The sequence below is a fragment of the Lissotriton vulgaris genome, chromosome 9 (assembly GCF_964263255.1).
Source record: "Lissotriton vulgaris chromosome 9, aLisVul1.2, whole genome shotgun sequence".
Classification (NCBI taxonomy): domain Eukaryota; kingdom Metazoa; phylum Chordata; class Amphibia; order Caudata; family Salamandridae; genus Lissotriton; species Lissotriton vulgaris.
In genome coordinates, this window is record NC_141697.1 from 978,457,165 (window position 1) to 978,470,252 (window position 13,088).

General features: G+C 46.9%; 1 protein-coding gene across 5 annotated transcripts in view; it reads right to left on the minus strand.

Moving 5' to 3' along the window:
• DCAF1 (DDB1 and CUL4 associated factor 1) overlaps positions 1-13,088 on the minus strand; it is a 1,123,544-nt gene that overhangs the window by 273,723 nt on the left and 836,733 nt on the right. For all 5 annotated transcript variants that reach the window (XM_086938831.1, XM_086938834.1, XM_086938833.1 and 2 more), the window contains exon 18: positions 12,265-12,498. In XM_086938831.1, coding sequence (XP_086794957.1) covers positions 12,265-12,498 — 234 coding nt within the window. The remainder of the gene's footprint in view (positions 1-12,264; positions 12,499-13,088) is intronic.

The following is a 13,088-nucleotide window of genomic DNA, read 5'->3' on the forward strand; positions in this document are numbered from 1 at the left end:
CAAATTTACCTTTTCAACTGAGCCAGATGAGACAACTGTGGAGAGTGTGTACCTCCCTGCTCCTGTATGTAGTACATGGCCGTCATGTTGTCAGTCCGGATCAACACTACCTTGTTGCACAAATGTACTTTGAATGCTTTCATTGCCATGAAGATAGCCATTAGTTCCAGAAGGTTGATGTGCATCTTCTTCTGCTGTGCTGTCCATAGTCCCTGCACTGTGTAGTGGAGTACATGAGCTCCCCATCCCTGGAGAGATGCGTCCGTCGTCAGTATAATCTGTGGCACAGGCTCTTGGAACGGTCGGCCCCTGCAAAGGTTTTGTGGGTTCCACCAATGCAGAGAGTTGTATGCGCGACCGGTCGCCAACACTAGGTCTTTCAATTGTCCGTGAGCCTGATTCCACTGACGTGCCAAGCACTCCTGAAGCGGACGCATGTGTAGTCTTGCGTGCGGGACTATGAAGATGCAGGAGGCCATCATGCCTATCAAGTGCATGAACACCCGTGCTGGAAGCGAGTGTTGTGGTTTGAATTTCCGTATCAGCAATTGCATGCTGTTGATCCTCACTGAATTTGGCTGTGCTTTGGCTGCCAGAGTGTCTATAGTCGCGCCCAAGTACTGCCGTACGTGGGCGGGCTGAAGGTGGGACTTTGGATAATTCAGTGAAAACCCTAGATCGTGAAGAAGGTGAATGGTGTGGGACATGTGGGTGGCACATTGCTGGGCCGACTTTGCTTGGATAAGCCAGTCGTCCAGATAAGGGTAGACGTGACTGTTCTGTCTCCATAGGTGTACTGCCATTGTCGCTAGGCACTTGGTAAACACCCTGGGTGCTGTTGTCACTCTGAAAGGGAGGGCCTTGAACTGATAATGCTGATCCTGAATGGTAATTCTGAGATATTTTCTGTGCGACGGGTGTAGCGGTATATGGAAATATGCATCCTTCAGATCTAGTGGTGCGAGGAAATCTCCCTGACTGAGTAACGGTAGAACCTGCTGTAGTGTGAGCATGTGAAAGTGTTCTGACAGGATGTACTGGTTAAGGGGCCTGAGGTCCAGTATGGGTCTGAGGGACCCGTCCTTTTTTGGGATCAAGAAGTACAGCGAGGACACCCCTGTACCTCTTTGTTCCACAGGCACAAGCTCTATGGCTCTTTTTGCAGCATGCGGACTACCTCCTGATGCAATAACTGTATATGCTCTGCGGACATAGGACGGTGTCTTGGGGGTATGTTGGGTGGAGCGGATGTTAACTCCAGACAATAACCATACTGGATAAGCTGCCTCACCCACCTGTCTGTAGTGATGGATTTCCAGACCGGCAGGAACTGTTGTAGTCTTCCCCCGACCGGTGTTATATGGTCGGGGGTAGTGACAAGACATCACTGTTTGTTAGTGGCGGAGGATCGGGAGTTGTTGTTTCCACGACCTCTGCCCTTGGTGCTGTTTCCACGATAGCCACCCCTATTGTTCTTGTTGTAGGTGGTCTGCGTGCCTCCTTTACTGTATTGTGTCTGTTGGGACACCTGGCCTCTGGAAGCTCCTCTATTGTTGAAGCGACGAAAAGAACCACCCCTGAACTGCTGCGACTGTAGAGCCCCCATAGACTTTGCAGTCTCTGTGTCCTTTTTAATTTTTTCTAAGGTGGTGTCCACTTCTGGGCCAAACAAGTAATCAGGGTTAACTGGCTGATTGAGTATGGTGGTTTGTATCTCAGGCTTGAAGCCGGAGATTCTCAGCCAGGCGTGTCTTGGTAACATAACGCTTGTATTAATATCCCTGGTTGCAGTGTCTGCTGCGTTTAGCGCACACTTAATAGATGCGTTGGATATAAGTTTCCCTTCTTGTATTAGCATTTCTGCTGCCTCCTTAAACTCATCTGGCAAATGTTTTAACAGGGTTTCAAGTGTACCATAATGAGCCCTGTCATATCTGGCTAAGAGTGCCTGTGTGTTGGAGATTCGCCAGACGTTGGCCGCTTGAGCTGCCACCCTTTTCCCTGATGCTTCCAGCACTTTAGATTCCTTGTCAGGGGGAGGAGCATCACCCGTGGTCTGCGAGTTCGCTCTTTTACGAGCATTCGAAACAACCAGAGAGTCCAATGGCAACTGTCCCCTGATATACGTAGGGTCCACATGTGCTGGTTTGTATTTTTTCTCAATTCTGGGGTTTACCACTCTCGCCCTTGTGGTCTCCTTAAAGATGTCTCCAGCGTGTTTCAAAACACCTTTAAGCATGGGTAGAGTCTGGACAGTTCTCTCTGAGGTCGAGAAGGTGTCAAATAAAAAATCCTCTTCAATAGAGTCAGTATGGAGTTGGACATCGTGATTCTTTGCCGCCCTCTCAATAAGTGCGTTAAACGCAGCCGTGTCTTTTGTAGGTGAGGTTTTAACAGCATAGGTATGACTGTCAGGGGCATTTTGTGGCTCCCCTGGGTCAACAGTGTCTGCCCAGGGTTCAGTGTGGTCTTCTTGATCAGTGTCTACAGGATAACTGTAATCCTCATTGTCACCGTCCTCTACATCCACATCTGAATGTGTGGGTGAAAAAGGAGCAGGTTCTTGTCCATATTGTTGTAGAGGTCCAATAAGAAGAGGTGACGTTGCAGAATCCCTCTTTTTCTTTAATGGAATTTTGTACGACTCCATAGGCTGTTCTGGGGCGATCTTTCGCTTGAAAATGGAAAGTCTACCAGTCTCAGCATCGATGAATTGCCTCGACTGATCTTCCCGCAGAGGCTGTCAATGCTTGGTGGCCCCTTCCGTAGTTGTAGGCTTTGGCCCCATGGACACCTTCTTGGCCGCTTCTATGCCCGTCTTAGGGGCGAACGCCTTAGGTGCCACTGGCGGCGGCAGTGTAAACTTACTTGGTGCCGACGACTTCGGAGGTTTACTGACTGTCTTCGGGGGTTGAGTGGCCTTCGGTCCGGCAGCACTAGCCTTCTCCTTAATGCGTTGCAGCGAGTCAGACACCTGCTTCGAAAAGGAGGCTGATGGTTGTTTTGTTTCGAAGGGGTCCTTAGAGCCACTGCTAGTTTTGGACTCGAGGTCTTTACTGACCTTTGCTTTCTCGAGTCGACGCTTCGGATCGAGAACGTTCTGTGTTTTAAGTCCTTTGTTTGTGTCTACGGTCTTCGGCGCCGACTTCTTTGGGTCGATGTCCTTGACCTTTTTCTTCGGTGCCCCGGCATTCAGCTCGACACCCTTTAGCGACCTCTCCGGGTCGATAACACTCTTCTGTTTCGTCGGAGCCGATGGTTCAGAAGCCTTCGATCCGACCAAAGTAATGTGTACTTTCGGTTTCGATTTAGTCTCCGGTGCTTTCAGTTTCGTAGTCACCGATGTTTTTGGTTTCGATTTTGATCGATCAACCGATGGCTCTTTGGAAGCGTCCGTAGCCGGGCCTTGAGGCGAGGCTGTAGAACTATGCGTTTTATCTTGGGTAAGGCCGTGTGGCGATCCCTCGACCTGAGCCTTATAGAGTGTTCTAGTCTCGGCCCCCATATCAACGGTTGGGCCTAACTCCTCGCTCGAGCTATCTTCTACGGCCCCAAGAGTCTTATCGTCGTCTCCTACCTCGTCGACGACGTCTTCATTGTCGACCATTTCTACATCCGCGTCGTAACTGGAGTCAATCTCTGATGCAGGATCAGACAGGTTCTCTTGAACTTCATGCTCGACTCCCTCATCATCCTCGGCATCGAAGATGTTCACCGGGTCAGGTGCCGTCTGCTGGGCTTCCTTCCGCGCCGCGCGTTGAAGGCGAATTGTCTTCTTGGATCGGAACCGAGAACAAGCCATACAGCTGGCTTCATCGGGATCCGGAGACAGGCACTTGTTGGACACCGGGTGGACATCGATGTGAGGATACTTGGAGTTGCAAATGGGACATCTCTTGAACGGGCTCCGTTCCATAATGGATCGTCGATAAGGCCTCTGGCGTCGACCGGGCCTTCAGTGCTGAATAGCCACGCGGCTCTTCTTGACGTCCGGCTCGAGGATAGAGCTGGAACAAGAACTGGGCACTGATCGCAAAGACAATACCGACGATAACTAGAGGCCTTTTGGCCAAATATAAAGTCTTTTATCGATTCCGAACTTGAGTTAACAAATATACATCCGAACCCAAAAAACAATCTGAGGATGGAGAGGATGCCCATGCGCACTGTAGTCCAGGGGAGGAGCCAACTATCTCGTGATACTTCGAAGACTCTTCCAGGACAACAATGTGCAATCATCCGGACCCAACACTAGGCGGCGATCTATGCACAGATATGAATTCAGCAGCCCACATGCCTCGAACCGTGGAGTACGGTCGCTTACAAACACTAGATCGGTCTATAGACCTTGTGACTGGTTCCACAGACTGGCTAAGCATTCTTTTTTTTTTTTGTTTTTTTTTTTGGAAAACCTTTATTAGATAGTATGTGCAAAACAGATACGGGCCTACAACCCACAGGCCGGCCTCGACAATAAAAGGCTCATCAGCAAGCAGTTAGGCAACTCAGCAGCATATCAGAGCAGGCACGATTAATCCAAGTTACACTATACATAATTGCGCCGCCGAGAAGTAGGATAATGAAGGTTTAATTTTAAAGTTTTGAAATAAGTCCATAGCAATAAGGGTCATGAAGGATCCGAGTCAGAACAATACGATTAGGACAGAAGTGGGCAACGATCAACAGAAAAATCAGCAAGCATTATCCGCAAAACAAACGGCTGTAAGCAAATAAGTCAGGATAGAGGATGAACACGCCACATAATGACCCCCAGTCGCTACCCGCAAGATCCCAATCCTCCCCCTGACCCAAGGAAATAAGAAAGGGAAAGAATAGAAGATAAGAATAATAAGAAGAAAAAAAAGGGAAAAATAGAGGCCCATAGAAACTGAAACAATCGAAGAAATAACCCCCCCACCCTACACGCATGCAGAGGCTACGGCCTACCCCCCCCTAGCAGTGTGTCTGTCGCCCCAAAAGAGTACCCGAAATTCAGAAGAAAGAAAAAGAAGAAAAAAGGAAGAGAAAATTCACATATGACCGGAGGAGGGCCAAGGATATAACTAAAGCAATCAATACTATTACCCGCGGCCACCCAACCCCGGGCCCGACCTAGCACCTAACCAACAAGTACCTCCAACAATTATCATTTACAGTCCCAGCCATGCACGTAGCAGGTTGCAGCAAAAGAAGAAACATCCTCAGCCCTGTCCCCTCCGAACCGGCATGACAACGGAGTCCAGTTCTAAAACAGCCAACATGGACGGGAAGGGCCACCGTGGAATCCATTGCAGAAGTCGAGACGCTTGGGACGAGTCAAACTGGCTTGGAGCTCGATAGCAAAAGTCAAAAGAAGTCACCACTGCCTGTCCGAGGATAGCACAATAGGGAGCAAGACGAGGCGAGAGTGCCAGCGTAGCAGCCGGCCGATGCGCGAACAGCAAGTCCAGAAGGACGCATGGAAGCATGCCACCAGAGGACAAAGGAGATGGGCAACATGGCGTCCGAAGTATAAGCACCGGCCATCGCGAAGGATCAGTATCGCCAAACTCCTTCAAGGCAAATCCAGAGAGTGCTGGAGCGGATACTGAGGCGCGCCCATCCGTCGCCTCCACATATTCCAGAGCAGGTGATTCACCGTTAACCGGGTGAGGATGTGGCGTAGTGTGCAGCACTGAAGGACCATCATGGCCGGCTGGAGAAATCTCAGCAAGCCGGGCCCCCAAGCCATTGGCAGTGTCACGAAAGGCCAACCGCAGGTCTTCCAGAGCCTCCAGGATATCCCGAAGTCTCAGCGGTGTATCCAGAATGGAGGATGCAGCATTGACCCCCATCCATGGCGAACGGCTGCAGAGCGCCTCAGGAAGAAAGTCTCCCTCGTCAGCCATCAACACTCGCGAATTCCGTAGAAAATCTGCAGGGCTCAGTTGGGGCAGAGACATGAGGGCAGCCGGTCGTGGGGAAGCTCCAATTGGGAGGAAGCCGAGAGAGCAGGGAACCCCCCCGGCAGGCACAGGGTTCCCAATGCGGGAAATGGCGTCCGCTACGGAGGAAATGAAACAAAGAAGCAATCCCGGCCCTCTCCCAGCCAGGCCGGGATACAATGTAAAGGAGCCGGTACAATGTTGCAAGGCGCGCTGGGCTGCCGAGCGGAGGGAAGAGCTACGGCGAGAAGCCCAGCGCCACACTGCAGGTCCAGTCAGCCGGCTCCTCCTCCTCCGCGGCGGCCGCTGCTGTTGTTGTCACCGCCGGCCGTCTCTCACAGGCAATGACCCGGCTGCAGCCACTCGAAAGGCCGGGAAATACACTGGGGCCCCTCGCCGCCGGGACCGCTCCGTTTTCGCCGAGAGTTGCAGCAACGTGATCAGGAGCGTCCCACAAGTAAGCGTAGCGCATGGAGGTACAGGATGTGCGGCAGGATAATGGAGAAGGGCACAAGGGTCGGCGGAGCCGAGGAACTAGGCGGCCATCTCGGCTGCAGGCTAGGCTCCTCCCCCCTGGCTAAGCATTCTTGAAGTGGACGCATGTGCAGTCTAGCATGGGGAACAATCATGATGCAGGACAACATCATTCCCAGTAGCTGCATATAAGTTCGAGCTGGATTCCAGAGGTTGGACTGAAAGAGAAGAACTAAAGCCTGAATATTTTGAATCCTGGCTGAGCTTGGAAAAGTTAGAGTTTGAGTATCTATTGTGGCTCCTAGATAGTCATTTGTATTGGTTGGTTGGAGATGTGACTTTGGCACATTGATTGTGAACCCTAGTTAATGCAGTAACCAAATTGTCCTGAAAGTGTGCTGCAGACATTGTTGGTATGTATTGGCTTTGATTAGCCAGTCATCTAAGTACGGGAAGATGTGAATCTTTTGTCTCCTTAGGTGAGCGGTTACTTCCGCCAGACATTTTGTGAAGACTCTGGGAGCAGTGGTGACTCCGAATGGGAGTACCCTGAACTGATAGTGTTGACCCGCTACAACAAACCTAAGGAATTTGCAATGAGCAGGGTGAACTGGTATATAGTAGAGGAAGTACCTGTTGAAGTGTCACCATGCGGAAATGGTCTCACTGAATGTACTGGTTGAGTTCTCTGAGATCTAAAATTGGTCTGAGAGAACCGTCTTTTTTTGGGAATTAGGAAATAAAAGGAGTATATGCCCAACCCGAGATGTTGGGGCGGCACAGGCTCTATAGCCCCTTTTAAAAGTAGAGACTGAACCTCTTTTGTTTGAGGAGGTGTAGATGGTATGGTGATAGATTGTGGGGCTTGGGTGGAATATTTGGAGGCGGGTTGATAAATTCCAGGCAGTAACCAGAACGGATAATTTGGAGTACCCCATTGTCTGTTGTTATTGCTTGCCAGATTTGTAGAAAATCTGACAGTCTTCCCCCAACCGGTGATGAGAGGTCGAGGGGGAAGTCACTGCTCTGTGTTGGCAGGGGAGGTGCGTGTGTTTGAACCCCAGCCCCTTCCCTTACCGTTGTAACCCCTGTAACCTCCCATGAAATAACCCCTAGATGAAGAGGGTTGGTTATTGCCCTTTAAGGTGGAGGTAGCTTCTGATTAGGTCTTCTTGGGACCTCCTCAGTAAAAAGAACGTCGAAAGGGAGCACAACCCTGTGTGGACTGAAGGGCTCCCTTAGATGTGACTACCTCAGTGTCTATCTTCATTTTCTCAAGTGAAGAATCTACCACTGGGCCAAATAGAGGTTCTTTATTGAATGAGGTATTTAAAATGGAGGTTTGAACCTCAGTTTTAAAACCAGATATACGGAGCCAGGCATGCCTTCTTTGAAGGACACTAGTGTTTCTAGCTCTAGCAGCCGTGCCTGCAGTATCTAAAGAGCATCTTATTTGATTGTTAGCAATAAGTTGCCCTACATGAACCAGATCTTGTGCTTTTGCTTGTGTTCCCGAGGTAAATATTGTATTAGTTGTTCCATTTCATCCCAGGGTGCACGGTCGTATCGCACTCTAACAGTGCCTGAGTGTTGGAGACTCGCCAGATATTGGCTGCTTGAGAAGCTACCCTTTTCCCAGAAGCGTCAATAAGTTTTGATTCCTTATCAGGAGGTGGAGCCTCTCCTGCTGTCTGGAGTTGGCTCTTTTTCTTGCATTGGACACTACCACTTTGTCCTTCGTCGAAGGGGAGAAATCACTCCGACTGTTCTGATTATTTGGACTACTAAAGTAGATCTGTGGTTCCGCTAACGATGAGCCCACCTTGCGTCGAGCGTAAGTCTTATTATTGTTAGCCGCAAAATAAGCCAGCCAGTTCATTACAAAAGGATTGATGCAGGCAAAGTGATTTGTCCTGGTCCATATGCAATAGTGAGGCTACAGTGTTGAACAATTCTGTAGTAGAGTTTTCGGCAGATCGCATTTTTCCCAGAAAAATATTGTTTTTTTGCTGAGAAAATCTGAGTTTTGTATTCTTTGCAGACTGTTATATATTTGATTTTATCAATTGAATCATAGTCCTTCCTCCATTTAGGTTCAGCTGCTCTGCATTTTTGTTTTCAATCTTCAAATCTTTGGGCTACCAAGGGGCAGACTGGAGCCATGACTTGTTTGTCACCTCTGCAAATCACCTGTCAATGCAAAATCAATCTCTTTTGTTGAAGCTATCCACTTCTGTAGAACTGGTCACCTTTCTAGAGACACTACACTAGAGCTGCGGGGTGGGGGAGCAATCAAACCAGGATTATGCCTCTTCCTCTCTTCCTGCTACCAGGATATGAGCGGCCCTGAAGATCTGGAAGTTAAGGACCACCTTGCCAACCAGGCCTGGCTATTGGAGGAAAACCAGCACCAGACTCTCAAGACACTACTTGATTCAATGCTCCTGTTCAATTTCCGAAAAGGAAAGGTACACAAGTGTTGGAAAGGAATTTATAAAGATCAATATGTGGGACTTGTGCCGGCATCGTAATTTTGTCTCCGAGGTAGGATTGAATTTGGGAAGTGTCTGAGAAGCCACCTTGTGCTAGATCAGTGGAAGAAGAAAGATCTACCAACCTGACAAAGAGCTGAAGCATCCTTGCTGCCAGGAGCAGTGGCGTGGCTTCCCTGTCCATTCATGCCAAGACCATACCTGTGATCCTGAAGTTTCATTACTTTTACAGCTGTTCTGTGGATTCTTGAAAGATCTTGAATTCAATTCCTCTCCTGGCCAAGGGTTAATCCTATCAGTTGAAGGAGGCCTTACATATTCTGGAACTGTTTAAATATTTTTCATAGCCTCTTGGTTCCAGAAATGTTACCAATTAAAACTGAAGTCTAGATTCGCTGGTACAGGTCTAGTGGTTACTAGACTTCCTGGTGCCAATATGGGTGCCTGCCACCAGAAAAACTCTACAGAGACAAGAGGGTTTCTAGATACTCTTAACATCAAGGGACAAAAAGGTGAACAGACACCCTCTGCAACTACTCTCCTTCATCCCCCTCCTGATGCAGCCTGGGGCATCCATTCTCTTTTATATTCCATTCACATCTCTGTATTTTCATTAAGTATTATCTTCTGCTCTCCTCACAGCATTACCCCACTTAAAAAAGTCCATGCAGATACTGTGAAGAACATGACATTATCTAGAGAGTTCAGTTGATGTGCTTCATTTGAGCTCTGTATTTAAACATCAAGGCCAACCAGCTATGCCTATAATGAACCTCAGGTAAGCTTCTATAACCAGTAACAGTGCTTTATAAGGACTCAGTTTCAAATGTAGTTATTGGAATTGGGAAAAACAGGTTTTCCATGTACAACGTAATGCTGAGAATACCACTAGTCCCTCTATGTCCAAGAATGACATTTATTCATGCAAGTACCACATTAAATATTAAGATAATCCTATGTATAATGCTTAGAAAAACAACAATCAAAGTGCTTGTTGGTGATCATATAGTGCAGATAGTGAAAGAACCATGAGGTGGTGTGTATATACAACAACAAAAGGCCAAGAAATGAATACAAAGTTAGGCATCAGAATTTGCTTTTGATGTGCTACAAAAAGCTAGAATTACTGCATAGGCCATCTCTAGTCTCTTTATGGAAATGTTGACTGTCAACCCTAATATGAGAGGTTTACGGTCAACATCAGAACTAAAAGGTTTACAGCAAAACAAGATTGCGATTATTGGTGTCAAGTGATCATAGAAGATCAATCAGCAGAAGGGGTCTAAAGTTGTTCTATAGCTTTGCTTTGGTCTGGCATTTACAAGAGGTGGAGGCAGGGAAAACAATTGGACTGGCATGACTTCCACAGCTTTCAGGGTGGCAATGCTACAAGTCAGTCCCCTTAAAGAGGCAAACCGGTATCACTTGTTCTTAAACTGAGTGGCAAAGGAATTTGGATGGATTGACCCTGGCCTTGGAGATGGGTTTTAAGGATTTTATAGGAAACTTTCTCCCTTGACTGATGAGTGGAGATGGCTACTAACAGTGTACTAGCGGGTATTGTTGGTGCCTGTGCTATGTAAGACCAGCAGGAATATAGTATGTTCCATGCACTCATGCTAACAATGTCAGTTGGCAGAGCTGTAAGGAGCATCTCATATGTCTTCACTTAGGATAAGGTTGTGGTATTGTTTGAGTGAATGATCAAGACTTTGAATCTCACCCTAGGCAGGAATATTTAGTGCTGGAACGATTACCTTCAGCAACAACATGTATGTGCAAAGAGAAATCTGGATTTTCCCAAATGGCACGGATAGCGAGAGGTCAGTGGAGCACACTGCCTGGTATTTTAGCATACATTCACCGAGATGCATTATGGGAAATCAAGTTCACAATTGTCCCTTTAAATTACTCATAAGTATCTAAGTGTCTGCCAATGTAGGCACAGCCAGTGCAAGGTGTCCCTCGGAATATGTGTTTCTGGATTTCTGCCATTCATCAGTATGTCCATTTTAAGATGCTTGGAAAACTTCCAGCAGAAGTTCGGGCCTCAATGGTCAGTGCTTCCAGAGCTTTGGCCATGACTGAACGGTGGAACATGATCCTTGTTGTCAGAGGTACTGGTGTTTTTTAAAGACACGAAAGCAAACCCTCTTGCTAGGAAGTGCTCTTGAAGATCAATCGACTTGGGCACCTTCCATCTCTGAAGTCCAAGCTAACATAGTCCGGATCAGGACACACAGCTATATCAACACTGATGGTACTGGTTAACACAGAAGGAATAGTGCCAGTGACTGATCCTTGGGCACTGCAGTACAGTCAATGGGGAGTTGCCTTTCCAAGTAGAAGTGTGGACATTCGAAGGGGCATGCGGATTGGGGCCCTACTGTTAGTTCTGCACTTGGCGAAGGATTACACGATTATTATAACTTTTGATGAGAAATCAAGTCTCTATATGGTAATGGGCCACTATTTTTCCAAGCTATCCACTTGATTTTACAATTGGAGATGAACTTTGCTGAAAAATGTTTAAAAAGTTTAATGCCAAAGTCATGGGGACTACACGTTTACTCTGAACATCAGGTAAGCTACTGACCAAGTGTCATAACTCATTTTATTATCCTGTCAGATTGCCCACTTGCATCAAGTCTGTTATGCTCTGAGGTGTAGGGAAATGGACAAAGAAAGAGTTTACATACGAGAAAGGGGGAGAGGGCTACAGTAGAAACTTAATCGCTTCAAATTGTGGCCCCGAGGAGACGGACTCCCCGAGAGCAGAGTCAGAAAAAGAATCTGGGAGTGAGAGAGAAAAGGGATCAGCAGAGTAATAAATGAGCTAGAATAAGGTGAGACAAAATGTCAGATAGCATAATGTGTCGCAGACTCCCCTCAAAAAGTAGGGAGCACCCGTGTCTAGATTTCATTGCTTTTTGCTCCCAACCTCTCTTGTGTCCCGGCAGCAACTCCCTCTTCACCATGACCTTTTAAACTTGCTCTCATTAAAAGACTAGATTTGACAGTTATCAGAAAGGGGGATCTTGAAAATCGAATTGCTGAAAATTTAGAACCCTGGGAAAAGTGAGACTGTCATTCTTGGTATTAACCCTTCCCATGCTCATGACGGCCCCTGGTCGTCATGAGTCACGGTGGGCGTGTGCGCAACGACAGCCGGGGGCCGTCCGAGCCACGCCCGCAAATGGAATGTCTAGCACTGCAGCGGAATTCGAGCTGCAGCCAAGGTGTTAATACTTTATCTTTGCTTAGTGTACTCCGATATTGTCAACAAATACCTCAAAAAATGGTAGCATTCACAAAGGAAAGCCAATCTGGACGAGAGTCTTATATTCCCACCATAAAAGCTTTGGAAAGGATACGATCTCTGTGTTGACAATAACTTCCAGACCATTGGGATGGAAGACCCCACTGATATTCATGTTGAATTTGTCGAATTTGTGGATCGCCTGTGCGGAGCGAACATCCCATAACACCCCATCATTCAGCACCAGGTCATCTGTTGGGTTGAAGGTGGCACAATTGCGCTTGTAGTTGTTTGCCAGGTCAGAGTTGTACAGAGTCAGAAGATTATGGCCAGTTTGTATGTCGTATATCTGGAAGGGCAGGACAAAGAAAAATAAGGAACATATCAGGAGTTAAGTAAAACTTTACAGTTAACAAAAACAACTCTATTATAACCCCTGCAATATGTTCTATCCAAATCAAAAACTAGTGAAAGCAAGTGCTTTTAATCCAACAGTATGAAAAAAATCTGGTTTGGGATGTATTTCATGTACTCACATACTTGAATACATTTTTTTAGAACTGGGTGGGTAATGAAGCAACAAGGATGTTTACTCAATCCTTTTTTAATGTCAAGATGTGAGGTTGAAGCCTATCAGATTTTAAGAGTCTTATCCACTAGCCACACCTTGGCTATTTCTTAAAGGCAGAAAGAGATGCTGGTTAGATATTGCCTAATTACATGGCATGGATGGTAGGACCATACGTAAATATGAAAGATACTTCTGATAGAGAATTAAAATATATTTTAATTCCTGATGTTGTTTAGATGAAATGATGAAAACACACAAAGATACAATTCTTCATTCACTTCTTACTTTTTGGTAATTCAGCACAGAAAAGGTTTATGCACTATTAAAGACAGTTACAGGGTGTAAATAAGCTTATATTCTTCAAGAGT